We start from the raw sequence: 22896 nt of genomic DNA, 5'->3' as shown, positions 1-22896 counted from the left end.
TAGTGTCTAATGGGTACATATTTTCCATTTGGGATGATGAAAAAGTTCTGAAAAAGGATAGTGGTGATGATTACACAGCATGGTGAATGTACTTGATGCCACTGAACTGTATGCCTAGAAATGGTCAAAATGGTAAATATGATGGTATATATACTTTACCACAATTTCAGAAAGTAGCCAAGATGTCCACAGTGGCCTTGTGCTCTGCTTCCTGGGGTCTGAGACTCACCAAACCATCCCCTTCTCCTGGCTCTGACCCCAGCCTGGCTTGGATCATTCCCATTATAAACACGTCTACCTCCTTAGGGGCTGTGCCGAGCCATCCTACAGGCAACTCACCGGGCCGGAGACTCAAGGCAATCTCCTGCGGCGTCATCTGAATGACATCTGAGCCCACGGAGCTGGAGCCCTTGCTGCTGAGAGGTAGGCTCCGCAGGACACGGGTGCTGCTGGCTGGACTCTCGATCTCGCCTCCGCAGCCATTTCTGACGAGGTTTGCCCTCAAGTCACACCGGGAGGTGACTGACCGTGGGCTGCCGAAGTCCTAGGCAGGGAAACAGAGGAACAGAGCAGGAGGCAGTCAGGGTGGCCCCCCAAAATATCTCAGGTCATAGACTCATTGCCATGTGGTTCACTTCAAGCTCTCTACATTCCATTTTCATTGAAACTGGAGAAAATGATAATCCCTATTCCAAATGCCTCACTGAGTATTGCAAGGACTAATTGAGGTCCTAGATGTGAAAGCATTTTGCAAACTGTAAACACATAGTAAAAATATTTGGTTTCATGTTATTTTTGATGGTCAAAATGCTTCTACCTGCCTACACAATTAGCAAGGGAAAGAAACTGAAGTGGTCAAAAGTTGTACAGCTAAATTTTTTTTAAAAGATGGTAAGTGGGTGAGAAGTCCTCATTCAGGCAGTCAAGAATAAACTTTTGAGCTCTTCATGCACCAACTTTTGCAGGCATTGGACACTGCACGACCATCTGGCAGTATACGTCCACCCAGCAATCTGCTCCTAAAAGTTTATCACAAAAAGATAATTGAAAGAAAGGGGAAATGTTATAATAAGATACATACTGCAGTATTATTTATAATATCGTAATCTTACAAACTTGTAAGCCTAAATCCCTAAACCATAAGAAAATTACGGTACATCACTTTAATAGATGGTATAGTCATTATAAATAATTATAAAGATTAAGCAGAAATTTCAAAACTTTTATACTATGAAAAAAATAGAATTGTATCTGTGTTAGGATTTAAAAAAAATAATGAAGTGTTATAGTAGAAAGACTAAAATATTTTTGTTTTTATCTTTATTGTTGTTTGCATGATAAAGACACATTCATAAGAAAAAATCTTTATTTCTTTAAATTGGACTTGGGAGAAAGCTGGACAGCAGAATGACCCAACTTAATCTGGGGCACCAGGAGTTTGAAGCATTAATTTTTTAATGAAATAATATACTTTGTTATAAAATATGGAGTCTCTAAGTATCGATCATTTCCAGCAAAGTGGTGTCTGATGGCAAAGCAAGCCCAGGCTTCTCTCTGAACACCCTTACGCTGACAGATGTGGAAAATCAGATCCCCTCATCCAGCTGGCTGGATGCCAGTCTGTACTGGACTGCATAGTCCTCATAACGGCTGGAGGAGTTGGCACACTGATCTCTTCCTCTCCCTCTGTAACACTTTGCAAGAACGCCTCAGATGAGTCAGTGTCCCTTGACTGCTGTTACAAGCCTGACTGCTAGCGGAGGTACGAAAAGCAAAGGGACTCACCGTTCACCAAGGTCTCAGATGTCCCAGGACTAGTCAATGTCCTTTAGAATCTTTGCAAAATTCAAGACCAAAAAGTCAAGAAGACTTTGTGGTATCTTTAAGTAAGTAAAACCAGATGTATCGTCCCTAGGCCTACATGGAAGTTTTTTTTTATGTGTTTTCTGGGTTTTTTAGATAACTGAATGATTTTTTTTTTATTTTGTGCATTAAAACCCTGGGGATCTTGCCTGTCAACAACCTTGGGGACCACACCGTAAGTATAAGTGGCTCCACAAACACCTGTGGAACAAGGTTAGAAAAATGATTATTCTGAGCCTAGATTTCAAAGCTAGGGTTTCCAAACCGGATTCCAGCTGGTCAAGCTTGGCTCTGATGTAGCAGTCCTAATGAAGCAGTAAGAAAAGCATAGGGATGGAGTTAACTACCTGAGGGCCCTGTAAGTATTGGTTTGCTGTCTTGAGCTGTCTGAAACAGAGGGCCAATTATCTGTCCAGAGCTTGAGGGGATCAGGGGCTCGCCTGCCCAGAGTTTACTCAGCTAGAGAATTTCTGAATTTCTTATTGGCAAACTGAACCTTGCTGCCCAGCTTCTCCACTTCTGAGGAGCTGATTGTACTTGGCCCAGTTCTGATTGTCAGGGCGCACCTGTCCTGATCAATCCAGTGCAGAGCCCCCACAAAGTTGGCAATGAAAGTATCCTCAGTCTCCTCTGAGCAATGGGAACCCCTGACACCCCTCCCACTGGTCTGGGCCAACTTACATACCAGAACAGACAGGTCACAGAGCCAATCTGCTTCACTTCAGCAGGAGGCAGTTGCATCATTCCTCTTCCACAGCCTCGGCAGCTCACTTTGGGTTGGTCACTGAGATCATCCTCTAGTACCAGGAAACCTGCACTAGCGAACTTCACCCGAGCTTCCCAGCCATCCTGCTTGAAGGGGTTTTAATAGACACTACCAGTCCTTGACTTACACAGGGCCATACCTGCTGGGATCGTCAGGAGACTTCAAGTTCAGATCATCCTTCCCAGACCTGAAGAACTCTGAAGTAGCCAGGTCCATGCCAATTACAACCTTAGTACTGTAGCTGGCTTCCCCAACTGTGTTCTTTAGTAACTCTAAGGCTTCTTTATTTTCTAGGACGTTAGGAGCAAAACCCTCTTCATGCCCCTCATTGGTAGCAGCTTTCCCACATTTCTCCTTAATAACATTCTTCAGGTTGTAATAAACCTCAGCTTCAATGCACATGACTTCCCTGAAGTTTGCTGCACCAACACCAAAGACCATGGACTCCTCTGCTGTCACCTGGCTGCCAGTGTGAGAACCACTACTGATTACCTTAAAGCTGCAACTTGCAGGGTAACTTTCAGAAGTGCCGACTAAGTACAGGGGAGTCCCCTTCTCAGCAGCTCCAGTTTTACAAACAGGAAGGGACACCCTAGTATGCCACATGGACCAAATTAAGATTTATTCTCATTGCCATCCATCTCTATCATGTCAAAGTTCAGTCTCTTGCTGCTCAGGGCAGGTCCAATGGTTTTATTGATGTGCTTGATGGCTTCTGAGACATATTTACCTATATACAGAATCTTGTCATTGTCCCAGAGCTCCAGGCCCTCAGAGCCACCTGTTGAGGAATTACTGGGCACTGCAGGTCTGAAGAACCTTTTGAGAGTAAGGCAGCTATCTCAACAGTGGGATTCCTCTAACAGTTGAAGAGCTCTCTGGCATGGAGTCTGAAAATAGCCATGACTCATTTCTACCCATAGATTCTTGTTGCCCAAGAAAGGGACAGAGAGTGCTGCAGACCCCAACAGTGAGGGTTAACCCACAAGCCCAGGAGCTTCTCCTCTATTCCCCTGAGCAACTTTCTAGATATTTTAATTTTGAACAAAGACAGATACATATTTAAGGAGAGGAAACCAAAACCACAGAGACTAGGAGCCCATCTTGTGATGGTTACAACCTTCCAGGCACACATTATAAATCAAGAAAATGTCTTAATACCTATATTTCTAAGATCCAGATTCAATGAATACAGGTGCCTCAAATTATAAACCCTTGGAGAAAAGGAAGCCTCATGATTAAGAAAATCCTCCTCGCATGTATGGCATTCTGACATCTAACGTTCTAAGAGCTTCAGATCCCTAAGGCCTGACACCGGGATCCTCTGCCACGTGTCAGAATATAGCAAGTCCAAAGGGAAGGGGCCTTGGACGCATCACCTGGTGTGAGCCCCTCACTTCTACAGGGAGGAATGAAAGGTCCACATGCCTAAATTCACCCAAGAAGCTTGAGTTTGTCTGGCCCTGGCTTCCTAGACCCACATTTGGTGCTCTTTGCAGCATCTCCTCCCAACTCAGCCAAGGCCACTGCTGAATTCTACAGCAGGAAATTAACTCCGGGCCCACAAATTCCATCCCTCTGAATGTAGTACTTTTTTGCTGCCCCAAATGCAGAGATCTTCTCACCACTCATAAAACTTGAGGGATAAATATCCTCTTAATGCACAGAAACAGTATGGAAGGGCCCCAACCTCTCTGTAAGCAGGGGTCGGGGGAGGACTTCATCTCAACACGGAGAAATGGGAACTAGCTTCAGGATGGGCTTCTAATGGGCCACAGCATGACTCCTTGCTGGTGCTCCCAGTTTCATCTGGAAGAGGTTTCAGTGCCTGAAGAAGTGTCTATCCTTGGAGGACTCATAAAGGATAACTACATTACAAGCAAGTTAGTTACCAAGAGAAGCAACAGAAAGGAAACGGGGACTTCGTACTAGTTCATTTCTGTTGCTTATGACAAAGTACATGAAACTGGGTGATTTGTAACAAAATTTATTGCTTACATTTTCTGAGGCTAGAAAGTCCAAAGTCCAGGGAACACATCTCAGGTGAGAGCCTTGATGGTGGCAATAGTGATGGCGGAGTATCACACTATGAAATGATGCAGAGAGAGCAAAGACTAACCTCCTCATTCACTCTCTTTTTAAAGCCCTCAGAACGCACCCCTGACCACTATTATTCATCCATTCACTAGGGCATGGTCTTACAATCTAATCACCTCTTCAAGGCTCCACCTTTCAACTGCGATAATAAGATTTCCTATCCTCAGCAGTTACAGTGGGAATTAAGCTTCAAATATATGAACTTTGGGGACACAATTCAATCAGTCCACAGCATTCCACCCTGGCCCCTAAAGTTCATATGCTTCTCAGAAGTAAATTACATTCATTCTATCCCCAAAGTCTTAACTTATTTCAGCTCAAAAGGTTCAAAGTCCCATCTGTGAAATCAATACAAATTATCTACTGCCAAAGTACAATGGTGGGATGAGCATAGGGTACATATTCCCATTCAAAAAGGGAGAAATAAGCCAAAAGAAAGGGGTAACAGGTCCCAAACAAGTCCGAAACCCAGCAGGGCAGGCATTAAAGTTCAAAACTGACAAATCATGTGCCTTGATTCCATGTTCAACATCCTCTGCATGCTGGTGCAGGGGTCGGGTCCACAAGTCCTTGGGCAGCTCAACTCCTATGGCTTTCCTGGTCTCAGGTGATGCTTCAGCTCTCGCAGGCTGGCATTGCACGCTGGTAGCTCCACAGGTCTGGGGTCTCCATGGTGGTCCCACTCTCATGGCTCCACTAGGCATGACACTGTTGGGGGGTTATCTGCTGCAACTCTGACCCCACATTTCCACTAAGCATTGCTCTAGGAAAGACTCTATGTGGTGAATCTGCCCCTGCAACAGATCTCTTCCTGAGCCCCCAAAATTTTCCACACATCCTTTGAAATTGGGGTGGAGGCTCCCAAGCCTCTACAGCTCTAGCATTCCGTGAGCCTGCAGACCTAACACCACGTGGATGCTGCCAAGGCTTCCAGCTTGTATTTTCCAAAGCTGCAGGTCCAGCCACACCTGGGGCCAATTTAGCCACAGCTGGAGCAGCCAAGGCAGCTGGGGTGCTGGTGCTGGAAGCTGCTTCCCGAGGTGATTCTGGGCAGCAAGCCCATGGAGGGTGCCTCAGGCCTGTTCCCTGAGACCATTTTGTCTCCCTAGGTCTTTGGGCCTGAAATGGAAGGGTTGGCCCCAGAGGCTTCTGTACTGCCTCCAGAGCCTATTCCCCTTCTCTTAATTATCACTTTCTTTTGTACTAATCTTCTTAGCACCACTGTATTTTTCTTCTGAAAATGCTCTCGGCTTCTCTACCATATGACACAGCCAGGCTGCAAATTTTCTAAATCTTTACGCTCTGCTTCCCTTTTAAATTCTGTCTTTATGTCATGCCTTTGCTGCCATAACTCAGTGTAAACTATTACAAGCAGCCATGCAGCTTCCTGAATGTCTTGCTGCCTAGAAATTTCTTCAGCCAAATACTCTGGTTCACAACTCTTAAGTTCCAATTTCCACAAAGTCCTAAGGCATGGACACAATGCAGCCAACTTTCTTGCCAGTTCATAGCAAGGTTGATCTTTGCCCCAGTTTCCAAAATCTCCTTCTCATTTACATCTAAGATCTCCTCAGTGTGGCCTTTACTGTCCATATTTCTATCAACATTCTGCTCACCACCATTTAAACAGTCTCTAAAAAGTTCAAAATCTTCCCTGGTTTTCTTGTCTTCTAGACTCCCATCTGCAGCTAGGCTTTTTCTAGCCTGTTCCTCCAAATTCATCCAGCCTCCTCAACACCCATTTTCAAAGCTGTTTCCACATTTTCAAGTATTTGTTATAAGCAACACCCCATTCCTGGTACCAATTTTCTGTATAAGTCCATTTCTGATGCTTATAACCAAATACCTAAAATTGGGTGATTTATAAGAAAACAAAATTTATTTCTTACGTTTTATGAGGCTAGGAAGTTCAAAGTCCAGGGAATATATCTGGTGAAAGCCAGCTGTTTCTTGTGTGTTTTATACTGTGCTATACAAACAGTACCATAAGCATTCAAGCTGGCTGAGAAGCAGGGGGCCGAGGCTGGCTAGGACAGCCCAAGTGTGTCATGAAGGACAAGAGGAAGGGCAGCGTGGACAGGTGAGAACAGGCAATAGCCCACACACCCTGCTCTTAGAGTAGGGAAAAGTCTGGCCACTCTGGTCATGGAGGGCAGAGGGTAAGTCTGAAGCCCCCAGGAAAACTACGGTTAGAAAACAAAGTAATACAGGCTGACTCAAACACAACACCCATGAGAGAAACAGAAACAGGAGGGGTGGGATCAGCTTACAAGGGGTGCTAAATGCAGAAGTAAGGAGTCCCCCATGCCCACCTGAAGTGAAATAAGGAAGTCTTTATCGGATGTAGAGCAGGGGATCCCCATGGAGTGTATTCTGGGATTAATCCACAGTGGTATGCAGAGACAGGCAGGCTGACCAGAATCCACAGGAACATGCTGTATAGGGACCTGGCCCTCCTTGGCTATTTACTCAGTGCCAGCTCTCAATATACTCACACACCTTATGCTCTCAGCAGATACCTTACTGCTCTGACGATGTTCCAGGATGCATGGTTAAGAAGTCATCCAGCCACGCTTATTCTGTCTGGCCAAGGGGCAAGGGTTGATCAAAACCATTTCTGAACTCTCCAAACCCAGCTCCCTGAAACACACTCATGCCCTGGGGAAAGTTCACTCTCAGAGAAGATGGAAAGCTGCATTCTAGTGCAGGGATCATAGGAAGTGCTATAAGCACAGAGGAAGCCCAGTGGGCTAGACGGGGAAGACAAGTGTGGGTGGGGACAATAACACACTCCTGGAGACAACTTTATTCACTGTCGACATCGGGAAGTCAGACTTGTGGAAGTACCAGCACAAGAAAGGCAGAAACGTAAAACAGACAATGGACCCTGGCTTCCGGATCTTACTGCCCACATTTCACTAGAAAATATCCATGAATAACAGCAGCTGGTAGCTAGATAACTCATTCCGCCATTCAGGAGGCTGTTACTTAGCAGTCCCATTCACAAGCCCTCTCACGCACTGATCTCATTTTATACTCCCGATAACGCTGGAGGGCGAGGATTGTCATTGTCACTTTCCACGTCAAGAAATTAAGAGAAAATTATGGCAAAGCTGAGGTTTAAACTTTAGTTTTCTAACTTCGCGTCTTGTTAATAGGCCTCTTTTATCAAATATGAATTCCTGCCAGATTCTTGGCTGGATACTAGATATACCAAGATGAATAAGACCACTTAGTTTCTCATGGAGATGATGATTTAGTTGGTAACAGACAAGAAAACAAATTAACACAATAAGATATTATAGCTGCTCTGGAAGGAGTACAGAGTATAGGGAGACAAAGAGGTAGACATGGCCAACATGCACCAGACACACAATAAATCTCCATCCAGTGAAATCCTTCAAACAACAATTGTTGAGCAACTACTATGTGCTAGGCACCATTCTGGGTGCTGGAGATACAGCGATGAAGAAAACAGATAAAAACCCTACCCCTAACATTCTGGTAGAGGGAACTTACATTCTCATCAAACAGATGAATAGACAGACAGACAGACAGACAGATGGATGCATGGATAGATGGACAGATGGATAGATGAACGGTCGAACAGACAGGTGTGTCTGAGGGAAAACCGTGGAAGTCTTCATAGAGTAGATGAGGCTTGAACTGATTCTTAAAAACTGGAAGACCAGGTGCTGGTCAAAAGGAGGGGAAAGGCAGGAAGGCCCTCCAGGGAGAAGGAACAGCAGAGGGAAAGCCATGAGGATGCGCATCAGGTGGGGCTCTTTGGGGATCTTCAGGTAGTTCCCTCTGGCTCAAGTGCTGGGGGCGGGTGGGGATGACGGTGAGGAGGAAGGCAGGGCCCACAGAGCTTGGATCTGTCCTGCAGGTCATTGGGAACCAAAGTGAGGTTTTAAAGAAGGTTCATAACAAAGATACTACAATTAAGCACAAACATAATTAAGGGTTTACGTATGTGAGAGATTCCTCTCAAAAAGTAACTTGGTTAGTAATTTTACTCCCTACAGGAAACATTCTAGAGAGTTCACATGGTAAGAGGCAGTAGAGCCTAGAGGAAAGAGCTTGGGCTCAGAAGTCCAAGCAGCCAGATTCAAAACCAGACCTCACATGAGTCACTTTTCCTTTCAGATTTTCATCAATGAAATAGAAGTACTACCACTCCCCCGACAGAGCTGTTGTGAAGATTAGAGAGCAAGTGTGCAGCATCTAGGGGGTCCCCACGTGATCATAGGTTAACGAGATACCAGACCTCCGAGGCTGCCATGATGGAGAATAACCCTGGCCTCCCAGGGGCCATCTCTTCTCCCCCTGACACGGACCTCACTCTGAATTGCAAAAATTGAGCAAGTCCTGGTCTCTTACAAATAGCCTTAATGGTGCACTCGTGCAGGAGAGTTTGCGCTCCATGGTTCTAACAGTAGTTTAGAAAACTGACCCTGAAATTTCCTTCAAGAAGTTTATAAATTCATCATTTCCTTATTAGCCTACGAAGCCCTGATATTTGCATTGCTTTATGATATCTATATGCCTAACATGGCCCCAAACTTATATCCCTTCCTATAGGGCTGAAAGAAACAGCAGCCATTATTTTTAAATAATGTCATCCCATGAAGGCCAATTCCTAATATTCATTCTCAAATAAGCCACACTAAGATGACCAGCATCCACCGACATGCCACCCACCCAGGCATGTTTTGAATTGTTATGCAACAAACTCACTGCACAAGCTCAGTTTTTTTGGAGTTCTTATACCAAAGATCAGAAAACTTTAGAAAAGAGTTCTAAATGGTTCTCACACAAAAGGCAAGGAAAGCCTTTTTTCCCTAAAACAGGATTAACATTCAACACTAACTTATTTCATAAACTCGGAGTTTTCATCGCCCTGGGTGGAAGTCGAAGAGGCAGCTGGCAGAATCTGCACACACTTTTCACATACAGTGAATTTGTGTGCTGTGGTATAGCACTCCTCCCCGGCCCTGTCCCACAACACTCATTCCCCTCTTCCTCCCCTTCCCCTCCACATACCTCTTTGGAGCACCAGGCACATTTGGGGTGGATTAGCAGACATTCTTCACATGAGGTGGCACTTCCACTAGTGCATATGTTAAGACCTTCAAAGCAAGATAAAGGTGTACCAATTAGTTACTGGCTACTAGCCTTACTGATGAGGCCTTTAAATGGACAGAGGTTGGGGGGAAATTACTTCCTTCTTTAACAGGCGTGCTCTCTGAGGCTGAAGGGCACAGATCCCAATGCTAACTGTAGGTTAAGGCTCATTTGCTGAGGCTAACCATTGAGTTTTTGAAGCATCTACCAAGCATGCACACTTGTGTTAGCAACTCCCATTTCATCTGCTGGGCCCACTTGGATTCCCAACTGTTTCCCTCATAACTCATTGAAGGAGAACAAGGTCCCTTTACACTTAGTCCCTCCAGAATGACAAAAAAGGAAAGGGGGGGGGACCAACAGATGTTTACTCAGGCATAAAAAGGAAAATCATAAATCGGATACTATCACATCAAAATCCACAGTGTACTGAAAGAAGCCAGCATACCCTTTAAAGAAGAATGCATCCTAGGAATACAATATTGGGTTAGGAATGGATGAAGGAAATCCATTGATTCATATCTATTAATTGGTCAAATAGGAAAAACCATATCATTGCCTCAGTAGGTAATGAAAAGGCTTTTGCTAAAATTCAAAACCCATCCCTGATAAAAAAATCAGAAGCTAAGATTAGAAGGAAACTGCCTTATCATTGTAAAGGTTACTTATTTCACATCCAGGCCAGTCCTCCCTCTTTAACCACATTAGTCTGGGGAGAGATCTCCCGAGGCAGGCTCAACTGTGGTGTGAGTTTAAGTCCATTGCCCTCTCCCTGCGCCCCCCCATCCCCACCCCTCCTACTCACCCACCCACTCCACCAACAGCACCGGTGTCCTCGGTGAAATTTATCATCCCTTTCTTTTCCTTTCTCTCTAAAACACCTACAACATATTACTTTTGACCAAGAGCAGACCTTGTTGATCATTTATTTTCCCTCTGAATGCATATGACTCTATTTGGTCCTCACAGCACTAAAAGACCCAGTGGTCTCTCCTGATTGTTGCCATGAATGTAAACAGAAAGGAAGGCAGGCACGCTGGATGGATGGAAACAAGAAAATCCCTAGGGCTACCAGCCCTAGAAAGAGGGTTCAGATCTTAGGAAAAAAAGAGTCAAAAAGATTTTTTAAAAAGAAAGAGTAAAGAAGAAAATATAGAGAAGTGGGAGATTGTTCCCTAGTTCTATTAAATACCATAAAAAACATTTATTATAAAACAGTAGCATTTCTATATACTAACAATGAACTATCTGAAAAAGAAATCAAGAAATTAATCCCATTTACAATAGCATCAAAAAACACAAACAACCAACGTAGGAATAAACATAAGCAAGGAGGGGAAAGATCTGGATGCTAAAAACTATAAAACATTTATTAAAAAAAATTGAAGACTCCCCCAAATTAAAAGATATCCTGCATTCATAGTTTGGAAGAATTAACATAGTTAAAATGTCCATGATATCCAAAGCAAGCTACAGATTCAGTGCAATCCCTATCAAGATTCCAATGGCATTTTTCCACAGAAATAGAAAAAACAATGCCAAATTCATATAGAACCACAAAAGACTACAAATAGCCAAATATACTTGAGCAACAAGTATAAAGCTAAAGGCATAACACTACCTGGTTTCAAAATATACTACAAAGCTATGGTAATCAAAACAGTATGGTACTGGCATGAAAACAGACATATAGCCAATGGAACAGAATAGAGAGACAAGAAATTAATCCATACATTTACGGTCACCTGATTTTCAACAAAGGTACCAAGAACACACAACTGGGGAAAGACTGGTCTCTTCAATAAACAGTGTTGGTACAACTGAACATCCACATGCAGTATAATGAAATTGGATCTTTATATCACACCGTATACAAAAATAAATTCAATCCACACGAAAGACTTAAAAGTAAGACCTGAAACTATAAAACTACCAGATAAAAAATAGGGATAAAGCTTCTCAACATTGGTCTGGACAATGATATCTGTGCCCCAAAAGCACAGGCAACAAATCACAAATAGACATATGGGATTGTATCAAGCTAAAAAGCTTCTGCAGAGCAATGGAAACAATGAATAGAATGAAGAGACAAATCACAGACTGGGAGAAAATATTTGCAAACCATACGTCTGATAAGGGATTAATATCCAAAGTACATAAGGAACTCAAATAATGCAATAGTATGAAAACAAATAACCTAATTAAAAAATGGGTAAAGGACCTAAATAGACACTTCCCAAAAGACGACATACAAATGGCCAGCAGATATATAAAAAAATGTTCCACATCACTTATCACCAGGGAAGTGCAAATTAAAACTACAATGAGCTATTGTTTCATACCTGTTAAAATCGCTGTTATCAAAAAGACAAAAGATGGGCCGACCCCGTGGCTCACTCGGGAGAGTGCAGCGCTGGGAGCGCAGTGGCGCTGGGAGCTCCGAGGCCACGGGTTCGGATCCTATATAGGGAAGGCTGGTGCGCTCACTGGCTGAGCGCGGTGCGGACGGCACCAAGCCAAGGGTTACAATCCCCTTACCAGTCACAAAAAATAAATAAATAAATAAAAAGACAAAAGATAACAGTGTTGGCGAGGATGTGGAGAAAAGGGAATGCTTGTAGCTGTTGGTGGGAATGTAAATTAGTACAGCCATTATGGAAATAGTATGGAAGTTCCTCAATAAGTTAAAAATAGAACTATAATATGATCAAGCATTCTACTTCTGGATATATACCCAAAGGAAATGAAGTCAGTATGTCAAAGAGATAGCTGCACTCCATGTTCACTGCAACACTATGCACAATAGCCAAGATATGGAATCAACCTAAATGTTTACAGATGGATGAATGGATAAAGAAAATGTGGTATATACATACAATGGAATATTACTCAGCCTTAAAAAATGAAGGAAATCCTGTCACTAGCAACAATAAGGATGAACCTGGAGGACATTATGCTAAGTACAATAAACCAGGCACAGAAAGACAAATATCACATGATCTCACACATATGTGGAATCTAAAAAAGTTGAACTCACAGAAGCAGAGAGTAGAATGGTGATTGCCAGAAGCTGGTAGAGGTTGGGTAGGGAATGGGAAGATGTTGGTCAAGAGTATAAAGTTTTAGTTAGATGGGATGAGTAAGTTCTGGAAATCTATTGTACAGTATGGTTAATAACATATTGCATACTTGAAAACTGCTAAAAGAGATCTTAAATGCTCTCAACACGCACAAAAAGATAACTATGTAAGGTGATGGATATGTTAACTAGCTTGATTGCAATAATCATTTCAATATATACATATATCAAAACATCACATTGTATACTGTAATATATAAAATTTTTATTTGTGAATTATACCTCCAGAAAGCTAAACAAATAAAATAAAAATTTAAAAAGTAAAAGAGAAGAACTGCTAAAATAAGGGGAAAAAAAGACATCTTGATGCTATAACATTTCTCTAATTTGCTAACTTTAACCTCCTGTTTTTCCTTTGTCACTAGTTGTAAAAACACAGAGAAACAGTAAATGGCAAAGGAGCTGACTGTGCAGTATTGGGGTGAGGTGAGGCTGGGCTAAGAAGTTGCATTGTGTCACCCCAAGGGACATTATTAGGAAGAAATACCCATTGGGATAAAAACGGTAGCTGAGACACAAGGGAAGGGAAAAACAGGCAGGACCTGGGATGCTGGAAAGAAAAGAAGGGTGGCTCTGGGAGCCCACAGGGGAGAGAACAATGGTTTCCATCAGATGGAAGCCCCAGCCCTGAACCCTGGGTCCCTTGTTCCCCCCAGTGGTTGCCCTCTTGGGTGTCATCTACCCCACACCCAGGGAGCTGGGGGCCCCAATGCAGGTATTCCTCAGACAGTGCCTCACTGCCAGGCCTGCAGCAGGAGCTCCTGGTGCATTTGGGACCCAGCCACCACGTATGGCCTCACTTCAGCAGGAAGAGCCATCCCAGGTCCACATATGATCAAGAAGGTCTTGGAACACAATCCACCGGGAGCTGGGCCTGCCTGCCTCCTGCTCTCACTGACAGCCTCCTTTCTAATTTAAAAATGAATCCAAACTTACAGTCAAGATGGCAGCATAGATGGTCCCCAGCGGCACTCTCTCCAACAACAAAGCAACCAATTTACAACTATAAAAAAGCAATGACAGGCAAGCTGGGGCCACTAGACCTCAGAGGAGGAGAGACCTACAGAGTGCATGAGGGTGAGAGAACCCAAAATATGAGAAAGAAAAAACTGCTCCAACCATTTCGAATCCTAGCTGCTTCCAGGCTGGAACTGCTGAGCTCATGGAGCTGGAGCTGGCAAAAGCCACAGCTGTGCCCTTCAGAGGAAGTTGCATGGAGGCAGCAGGGGAGAAGAGGGTCTTGGTGGCCCCCAAACCAGCAAGATCACTAATAGGGTTCCTGTGGACCCACAGAGCAGTGAGGAGACACAATAACTGAAACAAAGGAGCCATTCAGAGGCCGGTGAATCATTGCAAGGGACCAGAGCACAGCCCATCCCATCAGAAGTGACTGGGGCACAGGTGGGGGTGGGGGAGACAGGCCCACCAAGGGAATACCTGCACTGGGGCACAGCAAGGACAGCTGATCAGCCCCCCAATCAGCATAAGACCACTCAGAGGAGACTGGTCAGGAATGCAGAATTGCATGGGGTGCAGTTTGATGAAAAGACTCAGGCCCAGACTACAGTTTCTACACAACCCAGGTGCACCAGAATTCTGTAGACCCAGAAGTACCTATAAGTCAACCATTAAAACCCAAGCTGCACAAAAAGACTTCCCTAGGGAATTAGCAGCAAAGCAGCAAGTTAGCTCAACTACACAGCTCAAGTACTGGTCCCCACAGGAAGTTCCTCCATTTTAGAAGTAAGCAAAGGACAACAAATTAGTTCCAGCACAGAGTTTAAGTGGTGGGAACAGCAAATAATCCAACACAGAACTGAAAGAAAAAACAAAGTATCCACAACCAGAGACAAAGTTTGATATTAACTAGTAAAGGTCTCATTTCACCAAAGAACACCTATAACACCTAGAAGGACCAGAAGTCCAATGGGGTACCAAGCCAGAAAATGGGGAGGGCTGGGGGCCTCAGCCATGCCCCCTGACACCCAAACCAGTCCCGAGGGTGGGGGCCTTGGGCCTCAGCCACAACCCCAATACGTGCAACCACCCCAGTGATGACCACTGAGCCACTGCAGGAAGCGCCCCAGGCTCTCCTGAGCTGGGGTAGTGGGGGGCCAAGTGCCTCAGCCACACCCTCCCAACATGTGCAACCAGCCCAGCAACAACCACCAAGCTGCAGCAAAAAGGGCCCCAGGTTCCCGAGCTGGGGTGGTGGGGGACAAGGGCTTTGGTCACACACACCCGACATCTGCACCCAGCCCAGCAATGACCAAGCCACCACTGGAAGCCCCCTGGTCTCCCCTGTGGGAATGTGGGGGTGCCACAGGCCTCAATCCTACCCCTCCTCCTTCCATCACATTTCCTTCCCCTTTCTCTTCTCCCCCTCCCTCCCAACTGCTCCATAACATCATAGAATGTAAAAACAAACATTAATAAAAAAAAGTTTTTAAACCAAAAAAGACAACAAAAAAATAAAATGAATCCACTCAGTGGTTTTCATATAGGCACGTAAGACTTTAAAAATGGGTGTGTGCAGGAAAGTTTCAAAATGCCAGTTCCAGATTTTGGTCAAATCTCCTTGCCAGTCAGAAACCACTAAATGAGGTAGAGTAAGTCAAATCTAGAATGAAAGTTACTTTCCTCCTCCTCTCCCCAACCTTATCAATTCAAACTCAGGCCCTTGTGGCATATCATTACCTTGGATGTATAAAATCATTTCCATAAAATCATGGAATTGTAGCACCTTGAAGCTAGAATTGTTTTAAGACGAGCTAGTCAAGTTGCCACACTTTATAAGTGAAAATGTGAGAAGACAAAAATGACTTGAAACAAGGAGTTCTGTCTACAAGGATGTTAGAAGGGGTCCCGGTCAGCAAGATGCCTCCCTGGTGGTCCTTGCACCATTCCTAGATGCAGGGACAGTGTGACCACTGAGCTCCAGCGTCCTCTGGAGAAGATCTCTAACAGCCCCTCAGTCAGAAAGGAATTTGAGGTGGGAAGCCTTGTTATGACTCTGCTCAAAGCCGCATAAACTCATGAACAACACTTTCGAATTACCAGAGCCTGAGCACTGGGAACTTGGGCTGGGGGTCCAGGGCTCAGGGAAATAAGAGCTCCTCAGTTCTGAACTGCCCCCGACCAGACTGGGCTCTAGTCTTCTGTCTATGAGCCTAAAAGACCTTGGAGACAATACTGAAGAGGCTCAAAGGACGTGACAGACACCTGGTATGAAAACACATTGAACTGTAAAATATTTAAGTCTTTCCCTATTATTTCTATTATTATTAAATATTCACATGCAACAGTAAGGTAATTTTTCTGCACTCAAAATGACTGCCCTAAATTTAGGTTGCTGTTGGGACAAATTCAAATTCAAGAAACCCTGCACTAAGCATGTCCTAAGCAATGAGCCAGGACAGATGAATGACCTAGGCCCTGCTCCCCAGGAACTCACAGTGTGCCAGGTAGCAGACAAGACCTTGTATGCTGATACCCATGACAGTGTCAGAGTTATTCCCCTTGGCATCTCTCCTCTCTCCACCTATTAATATTTCAGAGAGTTTGGATTTGGTGGATGAGTCACTCAGCACCAGCAGACATTTTGAAAAGGAAGGAAACAATAATAAAAAGCTAAACACAAATGTCAGAGTGTTGTGTCTAGGTCACAGAAACAGGCGCTAGTGGCCCAGACAATGGCAACATCTTATCTTGGTTGCTGTTTGCATAATGACCATTCCCAGCTCAACTTCAACTCCCTATAGCACTTTTGCTTAATGTCTCTGAAACCTGGGGTTTACTGAGAACTATAACCTAAAGTATGCCCCCCTTCCGAAATTCACTGACTCACTCCTCTTTCATCAATCATATCCAGGCAGCCAGCCACCATGTCATCCCTTCAAGATGTCTGAGATGCCCAGGCCCTGCAGTCTACATTCCTACAGTAGCCTCGTGGCTGGCCTCCCTCCATCTAGCCTCTCCCCACTTCTGTCCACCCCACGCGTCCAAGGTTAGACAACTACTGAAGCATAGATCCAGCAGTTGGAATTTCCTGATCCAAAATATTCAGTGGGATTACAGCAGTGAGTACGGAAGTGGGTGCTAAGCTGGAATGGCCTTTCTGGCTTGAAGGTGGCAAGACACTGGAGTGCTTCTCCTCAAGCCCTCAACTATGCCCCACACATTTGTCACACAATAGACAAAAGAGTTCCAGTACAGAATCTAGCAACTGAATAGTCGTGTCTAAATGTTATCATGAAATGCAAATATGCCCTAAGAAGTTTCTATCTCAGTCAGTTTGCTTCTTAGACTGCCTTTCTGAAAACTCGTCATCTGCAGAACACCCAACAATATCAGCTTTACAGATATGACTTCTATTTTTAAAACACCAATTCATATAAGAGAACATCATACTGCTATAAAAAAGAATGAGCATGCCCTCTGTATATTGATATGAAGCTTACCCCAATACATTGACAAGTTAAAAATAAAAAGCAAGATGCAGAACAGTGTGTTTAGTGCTGCCTTTGAATAAAATGGAAGAGGAATATTTATAACATATGCATAGAAACACTCTGGATACATAAGAAACCTAAGAGGGATAATCTGGGTAGGAAAGGAAGTCAGAAAAATGTCCCAAGCTAAGTGACAACAAGAAAGGGAGACTTCTAACTATATACTAGTTACACTTTTAAAAATGATGTGAATACTCATATATTACTCAATCAAAAGTTAATTTTTAAATAGGCAATTGATTAACTCAAAGGTCTTCCTCCAAAAACCTGTAACTCCATCTAATCATGGGAAAAAACATCAGACAAATCCCAATAGGGGTAACAGTCTACAAAATATCCAGTACTCCTCAACTGTCGAGGTTTTCAGAAACAAGAAAAAGACTGAAAAATTGTCACAGCCAGGAAGAACCTAAGGAGACATGACAACTCAATGTAATGCGATATCCTGAATGGGATCCCAGAACAGAAAAAGGACATTAGGTAAAAAGTAAAGAAATCTGAATAACTGATGGACTTCAGTTAATAATAACATATCGATATGGTTCATTAATTGTAATAAATGTATGATGTTAATGTAAGATGTTAATAATAGGCAAAACTGGGTGTGGGGTATATAGGGGTTCTCTGTACTATCTTCTCAATTTTTCTGTAATTCTACAACTGTTCTAAACTTTTAGAAAGTTTTTTAAGGGCATTGAAACCATGGGGGAAGGGACAGGATTAACTGAGTACCAAGCTTTGTGGTTGTGTCAGGGACCTAAAGGTAAACGAAACCGGGGCAGTTCCTCAGGCAGCACGTGAGACCCACTGCAGTCCCCAGTCCCTCTAAGAGAATGTGCTATGAGAGCAGGGGATGGAGGGGACAATTCTTCTCCACCCAAGGGATGCAGGGAAGGAGAGGACATTTGGGCTGGAATTACAGAATGAGGAGAGGATATCCTGGGCATGAAAGATGAAAGAACTTGTTTTGTCACTTACTGGCTATGTGACTTTGGGCAATTCACTTAACCCTTCCAGGCCTCAGCTTCCTCATGCAAATAATTCAGGGGGTGGACCCAAGGGCCTCTACAGTCATTCCAGCTCAAAAAACCTTGATGCCTTCCAAGGGGGTCTCTCTTCCCCATAGTATTTCTTCCTAATAAGCTACAGTCTCTGACTTCAAAGTTAGTTGTAGACGGCAGCATTCCCAGCTCCTCCTCTCAATTACCAGGACACATGTTCACCCATTATTCATTCACAAATATGCATGAGGCACTGCTCTAGGGACGGAAGCTACAGTAATGAATAAACCCGACAAAAGTCCCTGTACTCAGGAGCTTACACACTGGTTGGAGACGGACAATGAACAAGTAAGTGGGTAACTACATGGCGATAGGAGCTAAGGAGAAAAATCACGGGAGGAAAGGAAAGAGGAAGAAGGCAGGGACGAGGTTGCCGCTTTGGGTGGGAGCGGCCAGGGACAACTTGGCTGAGCAGCAGACACACAGAACGGGCCAGCAGGGTGGAGGCCAGCCATGCAGGTGTCTGGTAGGAGAGTCTTCCAGGCAGAGGGAAGGGCCTGCAGCGGGGGCGCAGCTGGCGTGCTGGAAGGATGGTGTTGCTGGAAGGAAGTACGCCAGGGGGAAATGGTGAGAGAAAGCCAGGGAAGTGGAGGCAGAGTTCAGAGTCCTGGCCACTGGAAGTTTTTAAACAGAGTGACATGGTCTGACTTGAGTTTTAACAGGGTCACTCTAAGTGAGAGTTGAGAATGACTAAGGGAACAAGTGCAGAAATAGGTCCCAGCTCCGTAAGAGACAAACAACCACCTCTGAAAAGCTCTGGCAGGGGGAGAGATCGATCCAACACAAGGCGGCAGGCCACACTACAGCCCTCAAAGCCTCAGCCACCAGGGAGGATCCAACTTACTACCCTGTGGCCCAGGAATCAAACCCTGCATTCAGCGGAAGCAAGAAGAAGCCTCACAAATAGGCGCCTGTAAATAAAGCATTCCTTTACATTTACAAAGGCCATTAATCCCATTCCGACTGGAAAAAAGGAAGACAAACCAGGGCAGTGGGCTTTCTAAAGCCCTCAGCCCCAGCCAACTGAAAATACCTGTGAAAAGAGACGCCATACCATTAACCTAGCTGCACACTGCCATGTGAAAGGAGCCCTATTATTTAGGTACTGTGTAATTGTCCCACAATACTGATATCATTAAAACTTTGTAGAATATTTCCACAACCAAACCGAAGAAGAAAAAGTAGTTACCAGGGCAGGCAGGCACAAAGGGCTTTTTGCCAAACTACTTAGATATTTTAATTCTCTGTTGCCTCAGTAGCTAAATAAGCATGGAGAACAAGCAGGAGAGGAATACTAATCAGAGCTAATTAGACCCTGCCCTCCTATGCCTCAATCCCCTTTATAAAAAGCCCCAACTCATGGATGATGGAGTTAAAATGTAAATCCGTAGGTAAACAGCAGCGTGCAAACCAAGCCCATGTTTACATTTCATTGTCCTGTCTCTTCTAAACCCATGTCTGGTTACCTGAAGAGAGCTGTAAACTCAGCCAAATTCCGACAGCCCCACACAGACCATGGAAAATTTAGTTGGGGGGCAGAGAGAGAAAGGGGTGCAGGGGTTGCTGCCAACTGAGTCCACTGAATAAAATAAAGGGCTCTCTTAGATTTAGAGCATTCTAATCTGCAGGGCATTCACTAGATCATTTAATTGCTTTAAAAAAAAAAAGCTATGATATTAAACAGGACTCCAGTCATGCAGCGGATCAAAACCATGTTCCTCCCTCATCTTAGAGAGCAAGGGCCACGAAGACCTCACCCCAGTGAGACCCCTCTCTGGTTTTGTGGGAAGATCATGTGCTGGGTCCTGTCTGGAGACTCTCGGCCATGGGAGAATAAGAAGAGCAAGAGATAAGCTTGGCACAGGGGGTGGGTTGTCAGCTGGCCAGGGACTTGTCTGAAGTGATCCCCTGAAACTTAAGGCCAGTTTCCTGCTGCATTCAGTACAGAGATGAAAGTGTGGTGAAAGCAATAGAGGGAGCAACTTGGCCACTGGTCCAGGGACACCCAGGCAGGCATGACCCTGAAGGTCACCTCTTTCTTTTCTCTGGCTAACTAAAGTTTTTCTTTCAAAACATGTTTCTGGTAGTAAGACAGAAACAAGCTCTGGATAAAGTACCTGCAATGCTTCAAGAAAAAAAGAAAAGGGAAAGGCAAGAAGAGAAAAGAAAAAAATCATGTTTGAAGTTGGCTCAGCAACTTTGGGAAATCAGGAGAAATCACACAAACGTGAGTCTGCCCCTTCTATACCTGAGAAGCTCCAAGGCACAAAGAGGGAGGTAGCCAAGTCTGGAGGCTGGTCACCCTGCTTGCTCTACCACCCTGCTGACCCCTGGGGGCTGGCTTGGCTCTAAGAAATGGCAGAAGATAAACCTATGGTCATAGAGTTGGGCAATGGGAAAGGGTACCCTGAAAGAGTTGGAAATAAACCACCAGGGCTCAATGCTTTCCCTCACCTAAGCTGAGTCATGGAGGTCAAAGGGCACTGGACCAAAAAGTCATGGTCCTGGTCCACCACTCCCAACCTAAGGGGTGGGGGGAGGGAAGTGGGCAAGTAACTTCACCCTCCTGGCCCCATCTAAAAAATGGAGATTATTGTGAGAATACACAATGAAAAAGAGAAATCTCCATGCAAATAGTAAATAATGTATTTTCCAAATTCTTGGCAACTGTAAATATTTGAGTTTTTATTAGAATCAGAGAATGTCAAACTGGAAAGGAACTTAGAAGCCATCTCCTTTAGCAGTTCCCAAACTTTTGGATTTCACAGAACACTAAGATTTAAAAACAAAACAAAAGAAACAAACAGAAAAAAAGAGAAGCGGAAATTAATACAGGATTGCCAGATTGTTTTTCATTTTGCCAAAAGTAAAAACTACCATCTATCATCACTAAAAAGTACTTAAAAACTTTTCCCACCAAACAATAAAAAGGGGATAACTTCAAACTAAAGGACAGTCCTTGTAAAGCAGGGGGCCGTTGACAACAACGTACTATGCTCCCACGAGCGATGCAGCCTGCATCTCCTTTTTGCATTTCCCTGGGGACGCATAAAAACATCAGTGATGGGCACCGGTTGCCAGATGAGTGTTCGGAACCCACTGATCGACTCCAAGCTCTGGAGTGATTCTTTTCCCATCAAAGAAACCTTGCTACAGTATTAAGTTTGAATTAGGACCTGAACGACGTTTTTGTTTGCTCAGACCCCTCCTCCGCTCTCCAGATGTAAACCTCCAACTTCTTCATGTAAATGAGACACCGTAGGAGGAACAGCCCTCTCCTCGGGCAGCCAGGCAACCACTTGGCTCACAAGAGCAACCAAGTATCTCCGGCTTGAAAGTGAATAGAGGACCCCACACAATTATTTCCTAAGGGAAAGGAAGAAAGGAGAAAGTCTGGAGCTTCCTGCATTCGAGGGTGAGGGGACGGAGGAGGATGGGAGAAGTTAGCGCCAAATAGCGCGTCCTGCCCCTGGGGACTCCTGACGGCCAGGTCCAGCCCTCTCCCGAATCCGAAAACGTAAAGCAGGTAACTGTGGGCTCCTCACGCAGCCGCCAGCCATGGCAGTGTCTGCTTAAGGCGACCTCGTGGCGACTGCCCTCCGCTCCAGAACGCTCCACAGCTAGGGGAGTGCGAGGCTCGGAGTGTTTTTAAACCGCGGGATAAAGCCAGGCAGAAGGACTCGGACGGGGAAATCCCAGGTGGGGCCGAGGCGTGGGACGCGGATCTCCCCTCGGGTTGCAGTGGCCTGAGGGAGAGAGCGGAGGGGCAACATCCTTAAAGGAAGGAGGTTGGCCTAGGCACAGAGCACCTCTGGGATTCGCTCTGGGGTCCTGGGCCCCGCGCCGTTCCAAGAGACAAGCCCCCCGGACGCAGTCGCCGTAGCCCCAAGCTTTGGCTCCAGGCAAGTCTAGGGGTCTCGCGCCTTCCGCTGCCCTTCGCTTCCCCGGTACGGGGGCACGGCTGCATCCCTCCGCGCCTCCCAGCAGCCCGCCTGCCCCCGGCCGGCCACAAGGGCCGCTTTGTGCTCGCGAGTGGAGAACCCCGGCCCCAAAGCAGGGCTGGCGGCGGCCCTCCCTGCGCCCCGTGCGCGGGCGCTCGCGGGCTGGGTCAGCAGACTGGCCCGGCTGTTTACACAGGAAGGGAAGGCTCCTCCTCAGCCCCCCCGGGGAGGGGGGAGGGCAGGAGACCGACGACTGCCCCGCAGGGCGGCTGCGGGCTGTGCGCTCCGAGTGGCGTACGCAGTTCGCAAGCGCCGGCCAGGCTCTAGCCCCGCGGCTAGCCCACCTGGGAGTGCCCCGAAGGCGCCCTCCATCCGCAGGCAGCGCCTCCCG

The 22896-nt window shown here is 45.3% G+C and overlaps 1 protein-coding gene and 1 pseudogene across 2 annotated transcripts in view; both read right to left on the bottom strand.

The window, feature by feature from the left end:
* The window catches only part of ITGB5 (integrin subunit beta 5), a 105040-nt gene that overhangs the window by 81973 nt on the left and 171 nt on the right, over nt 1–22896 (bottom strand). For both annotated transcript variants that reach the window (XM_063086906.1, XM_063086991.1), the window contains exons 2-3: nt 9773–9858; nt 340–544 (exon numbers count right to left, since the gene is read on the bottom strand). In XM_063086906.1, the coding sequence (XP_062942976.1) occupies nt 340–544; nt 9773–9858 (291 nt within the window). The remainder of the gene's footprint in view (nt 1–339; nt 545–9772; nt 9859–22896) is intronic.
* On the bottom strand, nt 2315–3533 carry LOC134370094 (alpha-enolase-like; annotated as a pseudogene).

Source organism: Cynocephalus volans, chromosome 1 (assembly GCF_027409185.1).
Source record: "Cynocephalus volans isolate mCynVol1 chromosome 1, mCynVol1.pri, whole genome shotgun sequence".
In the NCBI taxonomy this organism is placed as follows: Eukaryota; Metazoa; Chordata; class Mammalia; order Dermoptera; family Cynocephalidae; genus Cynocephalus; species Cynocephalus volans.
The sequence above is the reverse complement of the archived record's forward strand: the minus strand, read 5'-3'. Positions and strand labels throughout refer to the sequence as shown.